At 35.1% G+C, this 9,192-nt stretch overlaps 1 protein-coding gene across 1 annotated transcript in view; it reads right to left on the bottom strand.

The window, feature by feature from the left end:
- Window positions 1–503: 503 nt before the first annotated feature.
- GPR98 (G protein-coupled receptor 98) overlaps window positions 504–9,192 on the bottom strand; it is a gene marked incomplete at its 3' end in the record, with an annotated part of 235,145 nt that continues 226,456 nt past the window's right edge. The window contains exon 83 of the mRNA XM_008580425.1: window positions 504–604. Within this exon, the coding sequence (XP_008578647.1) occupies window positions 504–604 (101 nt within the window). The remainder of the gene's footprint in view (window positions 605–9,192) is intronic.

Consider the following 9,192-nt stretch of genomic DNA (forward strand, 5'->3'; position numbering starts at 1 on the left):
GTGGGATCCAAACCCTCGGCGGGAGCGCCACCATGCTCCCAAGCGGCGCACTATAGCAGTGTGCCACCAGGCCGGCCCTATTATCCAGATATTTTAAAGTGTACATTATCTTAATGTCTTCCATATAAATTATAACATAGTATAATTTATTCAAATAGATTAAATAAAATATTTCCTTTTAATATATTTATCAATTAGTAACATATTTAGCACATACTAATTAATATAGGATGCTTTGTGATAAGAAGCTATTTTCTTACAAACAAGTGATGATATTAAGGTTCTTCTCTGTAGAAAAAAGGTCACAAAATACGTCTTTTAGGCCTGACACGCTCTCATTTCCTTATACCGCTCTCCTTCCCGCATCCTCCTCCATTGCAAAGCTAAACAAATTTATTTCAATTAAGGCGAGGTTAAACTTTACGTAAACATTCAGTTCAAGGATCAAAGAAGAATAAACATGAACATCTTATGATAAATCAGAAAAGCCAGAGCTCTCCTACCTGGGTCCCTAAGCTGGCTGCCATCATGTGAGTCAGAAGTTTAGCTGCAAACATGGAGTACCTGGCACAGAAGATGTGGGAAAGAACAGCCAGGCAAAGACCTGTAGAAACAAAAAGTCCAGGTGTGGTTTTATAATCTATGAAGAGACAAACAGTATCATCATAGCAAAAATTACTGGGACAGTTAAGGCAGGCCTGTCACCTGCCTATACTGCATAGCTTAATACCTCTGGGAAAGATTCCATTGCAATTTCAATCTGTTCTATTCTGCATGACATATAAAACCCTCACACTTATCAATTAAGCCCAAAGGATAACCTTAACTTTCAAATGTCAACATGCTCACTCCCCGGCTAAAGAGAAATCACACATGAAGTAGATTAATAGTTTTATCACAAATTTGTGTTTTCTTTTTTAAAATTTTATTTATTTTTATTAAGATATTCATTGTTACAAATCATACTTATTTTTTATGTCCCTTATTAATCCCCAATTCCTCTTCCCTTTCTCTCTCCCCTTCTACCCTTTAATAACCATAGATTTTTTTTCTCTCCATCTGATAGATTAACTGTTCTCTGTTGTCTGTTGCCTAGATGATCTGTCTAGTACTGAGGTATTGAGACAGGTGTGATCAAGTCCTCCCCTATTACCATAAATCAGATGCTTCTTCTATTACTCTGGAGTGTGCTTTGTGGAAAGAGAGGACCTCTTTTTTTTTTTTGGTCTCTGCTAGTGCCTCTCCTTGTGTCAATGCAGTTGCGAGTCTGGCATGCCACCTGCACGGTAGCTGTGACTGCTGCTATAGAGACTAGCTGCTCTTGCAGCAGCCATGGCAATTGCAGTGGCTCATGTGGGCTACCTGCATGAAAATGGTGTTTTTGGTGTGCTCTTTACCTGGTTGTGTCTAGGTTTGGCTTCCCCCAGCTCCATACCTCAGGACCCTGGTGGGGTCCATGGGAGAATTTAGTTTCCAATGTTTACATTAGAAAGAATGTTTTCTATGTTTATTATTTAAGAAAGAATCAAATTCCAGTCTAATATCCTGAGAATAGGTGACTAGGCTAAATAGAGATATTCAGAGAGGATAATAGGATTTGTAGGCATAAAACTGTGGATGGAACTACCAAAACTCAGGTTTGGTAATTATTTCCTTTATCTATTAGGAGTAGTTATATATTCACAACAGTGGTAATTATGAATTTAAAAGGCTTTCACTACTGGGTGTGCTAAAGCCAGGAAGAAAATGTGTTCTTTCCCCCCACAATGACTTTTAACCTAAACATCTAAATTTCTAAAAGGTGTGAAGAAAATTATTCTTATTATCTTTAATTCTACTTGAATTCATCTATTTGCATTACTTCGAAGGGACGGTTAGAATCTCAGCACCAGTCCACAGATCTTTTATTTTTTAGTACTAGATTTTAAGGGTAGAGTATATACATATTTTTAAAATTTTTAAATTGAAATGTGCTGCATATGGTAACCCATTTGCTTTTTCACTTAAGCTTTATATTCCCCTCAACAGGGTAATTTTGTCTAATAATAAGTGAAACATAACATCAATTGACATGTGTATTCTGCCTTGCCATGTGCTTTGCATGCATTACCTCACTTAATTTTATCAGTGCCTCCTTGACAAACAGGAGTCACTGCACTCATTTAACATTTTGTTTTCTTCCATTATCTGTTCTGAAGACATGGAATAAACTTTTAGAGTATACCACATGTCGGCATAAGTGTACTGGGCATCTGCAAAAAGACCCACATGCCTCTCATAACTTTCTCTTGGGAAAAGAATTCAATTCTATTTTTACATTTTAATAAGGTAGATAAAGCTTCACCACAGGAAAAGAGGCTTTGCATTAGTTTAGGCTTTCGGCCTAGACATTTGGCCAAGAAACCTGGAGCAATCCATTTTTAGGAAAGCTGCCATGGGGTGTTCTGAGACAGGTGTGCAGGTTGGTGGCTGCCTCCAAAATCCACCCACACAGGTACACAGTGTATCTTCAGAAACTGCAGAGTAATGCCTGATATGGCACATATTGGAGCTAATGCTCAGAACTCACTAAAGTACACTTTGTATTCCCCAGGATGATCAAAGCCAGCTGAAATTCAAGGTTTAAGTTGAGTGTGTAAATGTGTGTGTGTGTGTGTGTTTGTAATACAAGGACTTAAAAAACAGCGGTTTGCAATTTTTTTCATTGTTAGCCACATGATCACAAATGTGCTTTTCTGTAGTTGATTGTGGTACATGATAACAATGAGAGGCCAGGGGATTAGTGCTGGGCAAGGGAGAAATGCACGAGTCAACTGTTTTTTTCTAGTTCAGAAGAAGAGCTTACTCATAGCCTTTCCCTTTAACTTGGTAATTCCCCATTATACTCCTGTTTCATGATATAAATTTAGCACAATTACACATGACCAGCTCAGAAATATTTAATTAATTATATTAAGCTTCAATTAAAATGCTAGCATAACACCTGATGGTCATTCAGGATCCAAAGCCAGTGGCAGGAAAATGGACTAGATTCTACTAGCTTATAACTAGAATGTATCATGGTTGTCTAGATGCATTTTTTATTTAGGGGAGGAGAATGTTGCTAACAACCTCAAGCAGGCTGTGCCCTAGCCTAGGGAAACTCACCTGGCTTTGGGCAGGATATTGAATACCTAAGATTTAAAGATATACTTACTTCGGTTACCAGGTTTCTAAAACACCATATACTAAATATTTATCTTTTATTTTCTTATCTGAAATTGAATAGCTATATTTAGCATATATGCTTTAAATTTACGTCAGTCTTTTAAAAAAATTGTAGAAATTTTTGGATTTAAGATCCTAAATATAAATATGCAAATCACAAAGCATAAAATGTTTTAACTATAAATAGAATGAGTTTCTTTAAAAATTAAAATATAACAATTCCAGGTATTACCTAAACATGTACTGTAAGCAGTTTTTAAAAACTGATTTCTTGGCAATTATGCAGATAAAACAAGCAGATAATGAATAATTTTCCTTTTCTTTTCCCTAGTACTATGGAGATTACAGATTCAGTTGGAAAAGAACACTTAATTAATTCGCTGACACAAATGACTTTTCTAAATGATTCAAAAGTGAGAAAAAAGGTAAATTACCCTTAATAAAATGATAACATTGATAATGTTTGCTTTAGATAATAAAACCTCTAAAGAACAACTGGATTATTTTGCAATTATTAGGTTCAACTAAAGACTTTCTTATCTGTCTATACAATATTAGAATGTATGCATATAAACATATATGATGTTGTATATGAATTTGTATATCTAGTAAACATCTCTATAGTTTGGCATCATTTAAGAATGGGGTATACTTTTTAAATAACTAAAGTTTACTCCTTCTCAAGACAAATATTAGTACATTTTTCCATGTAATTTTCCTTAAAATATTTATAAATTATGTATCTATCATGTGCCTATCTCTGCCTCCTCTACAGATAAATCCAAACAAAATAAAATATCATTATTTAATTAATAAGTCAGCTATTAGATTTTTTCTTTTTTTATTGAAACATAACTGATTGGACATATCTATCTGGGGGTACAGCATTGAATATCAATACCTGTGTGTAATATGTGATGCTCAAATCAGGATAATAAGTATATTCAACCTTATGCATTGTAATCATTTTTTGTGGTCCTTTACCAATTTCTCACTAAGCCCCCTCTCCCTCTCCTTTTTCCACCTCTGGTGGCCTCAGTTCTGTTCTCTCCTTTCGAAAGTTCAATGAATTATTGTGATCGCATCTTTCTTCCTTCCTTTGCTTATTTATTTATTTATTTTTTACCTCCCACTTATGAGTGAGGATCAGCTGTTAGATTTTTAGCTTAGTTTTCTTTTTCTTTGGTGGCCATTTCCTCACCTAATGCTAGCTGTAACTGTCACTTTTTCTGCTCTTCGTTGCTCATCTCTATTGAGTCCCATGTTCCTGCAACTTTCCTCTCAGCGAAATGCCTTTTGGTTACTGCTACTAAAAAGCTAACGGCAGGAAAAGAAAAATAGCCAACCCCGAAAAGATTTCTGGTACAAACAAAGTCAGTATGAAGTGCCCTTTGGTGGCCATTTCCTCACCTAATGCTAGCTGTAACTGTCACTTTTTCTGCTCTTTGTTGCTCATCTCTATTGAGTCCCATGTTCCTGCAACTTTCCTCTCAGCGAAATGCCTTTTGGTTACTGCTACTAAAAAGCTAAGGGCAAGAAAAGAAAAATAGCCAACCCCGAAAAGATTTCTGGTACAAACAAAGTCAGTATGAAGTGCCTTCGAGTACACAAGGTCTGTGTATTAGGAGAGAGGAATTATTCCAGAGGGATGGTGTTGCCAGGAGACCAGCCTCCAGATAACCAGGGTGTTAAACCTGCACTGTTCAATACAATAGTCATCAGTTACATGTGGCTATTTAAATTTAAATCCTCATTAATTAAAATGAAGTAGAATTACAAGTTCAGTTTTTCAGCTGAATCAGCCATATTTCAAGGGCTTAAGTACCACCTGTGGCTAGTGGCGACCATATTGGACAGTGCAAAGCATTCCATCATCACAGAGAGCTCTATTGGAGAGTGCCGTGTTAAACTATCCTGAGTGAAAGCAAGAAAGAGTATGTCATAATTCAGAAGAATTTTCACTAGAAATGGCTAAAATGATATGGTTTGGCACTTGAAAGTATGAACTTGACACATAGCCAAAAATACATCTCATTATTGGAAGATATCAGATCAACACTGCATATTCATTTATTTATACATTTAACAAATAGCTATTAAAACTACTGTATGTTAAGGACTGTGCTGGGGCAGTGTTCAAAAAGACACTTGCTGCTCTCCCTGTAATTGTCTCTCTCTATTTCTATCTGTATCTTCTCCCAAACAGAGACTGGTTTACAAAAGATCACAGAATACAATTCTGGTCAAAAAAGATGTGAGGAGAAACATTTTAAGTGGCTTCCAGGAAAGTTCTCATTGCCCTTAAAACAGGACCCAAATAAATCCTTTTTCCTTGGCAAGCCTTGACATTGCTGATGTGGTACGTAGTGCTGCTGCAACCAAAGCAAGACCATGGAGAGAAGAGGCTGAGTGGAAATAAAATCTTTGAGGACAGCATCACAGAAAATGAAAAGAAGCAGGACTCCTGATGAAACCATTAAGGTGCTGAATTAATCAATCTGGGAATTAAATCTGCTTCTATAAGATATCTTTGAGTTGTCTTCTGTTACTTGCAGCCAAATTCATCCTAAGCAATACACCTACATGTACATAACCTAGAGAAATCACTTATGTGATGTCAGAATTAAAACTAAGCACTCTGACTTTTTTTTATATCATCCGCAGTTATCTCTTCAAATTGCTTTAAAAAAAAAAATCCCAAGCATTTTCCCCCCTATTCTTCTTGTGAATAACTCCCAATTTGATACGATGTCAGAATTAAAACTAAGCACTCTGACTTTTTTTTATATCATCCGCAGTTATCTCTTCAAATTGCTTTAAAAAAAAAAAAATCCCAAGCATTTTCCCCCCTATTCTTCTTGTGAATAACTCCCAATTTGATAGTCAGAAAGAAGCTGCTTTATATATTTCCCCCACAATCATAATGGCAATCTTAGGACAATGATTACGGTGAATATGAACTTGATGTTTTTGGAAGAACCTGACACAAAATTTTAGAAAATATCTCTTAATTTTGAAAAATAATTTTGAAACGAATGGGTGGCATCTGGCAAAGTTATTTTCCTTTCTGCTAAAACTACCAGAATCTCATCTTGTATAATATAAAGGCACAATCTGAATATGCTTGCAGTTTAATAAATACTGAACAAAAGTATAATCATGCTTCAAAGGACGTTGGGTTGTGTTAATTTACTTAACCCGTAAGCCTTATTATTTAGCAATTTATAAAAAATTATTTACAGTTAGTTATGGTAAAATTGATATTGTGTTGGCATTTATACACTTACTAATCCATAAAAAGTAAATGAAACTGTTAGCTATTTAAAAGGGAAAGATTTAGTCTGACTAATGCGTAAAAGGATTTCTCCACCATAAGAGAACAAAAAAGAAGCGAAAGAAACGTGAAGTGTGTGGACCTGCTCTAATCTCAGTTTACAACCATCCAACATTGGAGACTCACCTACCAGTGCATCCAACTGGACCTAGTTCATTTACTGACTCAAAAACAATATGGAATATGGAATGTTACAGGGTCTCACTGAGATTACAGTATAGACTATAGGATTTCTCCAATCCACTAGTCTCTCTTTGATAATACAATATCAAGAGTTATGGAAAAGCACAGACTTCTTTGACATTATCCTCCAATTAGTAATGTGTACCTCAAACCATGCTGAAGTTCCTTAATAAAGTATAAAATCATGGCATTATAACCTAAAGTTATATTTCTCCAAAGTCATTTTTGTGCTGAGTTCCACAATGCCACATTCTAATGCACACAGAAGTCTTTTACTTGCTCTCTCTTTCTATCTTTTTAACATCAAGTAATGGAATGATCTTAGTTTAATTTTCTGGCACATGGTCCACTGGTTTACAATTTTAAGTCACAGGTATATACCCTCTTCTTTCATCTTTCTAAGCTGAGGCTTACTAAACTTTTTGGCCTCTATGCCCTTTTCACACACTTGGACCATTATGGTTGTTTTTCTCCAGTACAGTAAACACAACTGCAAACTAGAATTGATACAGTACATTGTGATCTACTCTGATTTTTTAAAAAGGTTAAATTCCTGTCTAGTTGTATGTTACCACACATCATAAAACGAGTTAGTCAAATGCTATCAAATTCAGATGGATATTCAGTGTGGCCTGACCTAAATTATAGAATATTTATGTAAGATACATAAAATTCTTTTTTCTGGTTCTTTGGAGTGCATCAGAGGGATGCGCATTCATCCTCCCCTGAAGCTGAAACTGAGGCACAAAGACAGAACTTTATGTCTCCTTATTGACAGAATCCACAATTACATACAAGGGTACTTCAAGAAGTTCATGGAAAGATTTGTATTATCTTTTAATTCTGTTTTTCCATGAACTTTTTGAAGTACCTTCATAACAATATGTCATGAACAGAGGGGAAAAACCCAGTAATTTCAAATATGACCTGAAGTCAAAAGTAATAAAAGCAGATACTGACACTTAGGTGTTGGTTCTTGAATACATGAGCAAATCTATGCAGCCTTTTCTGGAGTAAGTTGCAGAGAAGAAATGTTTATTAATGATTCTCTCAGGAAATACCTTATAATTCTTCTAGTTTTCTATAAAATTAGAATAACATTCTTTCTTTAGTTTTTAAAATTCTTGGATGTTCAGTGTTTGAAACAGGCAAAGAATTTTTGTGGGTCATAGAAGCACTTGAATTTATGTCTCTAAGGAAACACGTAAAATGATGTCTAGATTTTATTTCAACATTGTACCTTTTGGCTTTATTTCAAAATTCTATAAAATTTCATTGCTCTTCAAATATATTAGCATTAAAATAAAATAGAATATCTACATCTGATTTTGAAACCATTTGGACCTAGAAAAATCAAATATCATCCTTTATGAAAGATATTATTAAAAATAAGAAATTATTAATTTTTGCTATTGAATCTAAGTTAGGTTCAGAATGAACATAAATTAAGAAGAATTTATAACTACATAAAATGAAATTATATTTAAAAGATTTCAGCAACCAGAACAAGGAACAGTAATTAATTACTTGATAATATCTGCAGAAAAACTTCCTAACAGATAAAGACTATTAGGAAAACTGCACACCAAATAAAAAAGACATGCATTCAATGATAATCACATTTATGAACAAAACATCATTAAAGCAGAATATCAGAAATGTCTGAATTTGTATATATACTACCCTGTTACATAGACACAATTTATATTCATATATTATGGCTAGGAAAACTGAGGTATAGAGAAAGTATGTACTTTGCTCCAGGTCCCACAACTACCTGATGGCAGAACCAGGATTTGAACCCAGGCAGTCTGGGGGTCCAGAGTTTTTTTTTTTGTTTTTTTTTTTGTCTTTTTTTCCGTGTCCGGCAACGGATCGCAACCCTCAGTGTTGCCCCCCCCTGTTACATAGACACAATTTATATTCATATATTATGGCTAGGAAAACTGAGGTATAGAGAAAGTATGTACTTTGCTCCAGGTCCCACAACTACCTGATGGCAGAACCAGGATTTGAACCCAGGCAGTCTGGGGGTCCAGAGTTTGTTTTTAACTACTGCCCTACACCCAGTTCTCTATACAGCATACTGTTCACAGAAACAGCTGTGGAACTGTAAACAGCAACTTAGGGCACAGAATGGGTGGAAGTGGGGGACAGAATATAATCTAAGGAATTCTCAGACTGCCAGTCATATCATTAATATAGCAGATGAGAAGGATTCTATAGTTAAGCTGTAGGTGAATAGTTCAGCAGACATTAACACAATTCAAGTTCCTATTACTTCCAGAAATGGAGCCTAGATGTGGAATGTGAAAGATAATTTTATTTTTTAATACAGTAGCCAGCATACTTAGAGCTCCTAAGTTGTAGAATACAAATCAACCCATGGGGTAGGTTTTTTTTTTTAAATTAATGATAATACAAAATTCTTTGAATGTACTATCTCACGCAATGCTGACATTCTAACT

The sequence above is a fragment of the Galeopterus variegatus genome, unplaced genomic scaffold (genome assembly GCF_000696425.1).
Source record: "Galeopterus variegatus unplaced genomic scaffold, G_variegatus-3.0.2 Scaffold2087, whole genome shotgun sequence".
Classification (NCBI taxonomy): domain Eukaryota; kingdom Metazoa; phylum Chordata; class Mammalia; order Dermoptera; family Cynocephalidae; genus Galeopterus; species Galeopterus variegatus.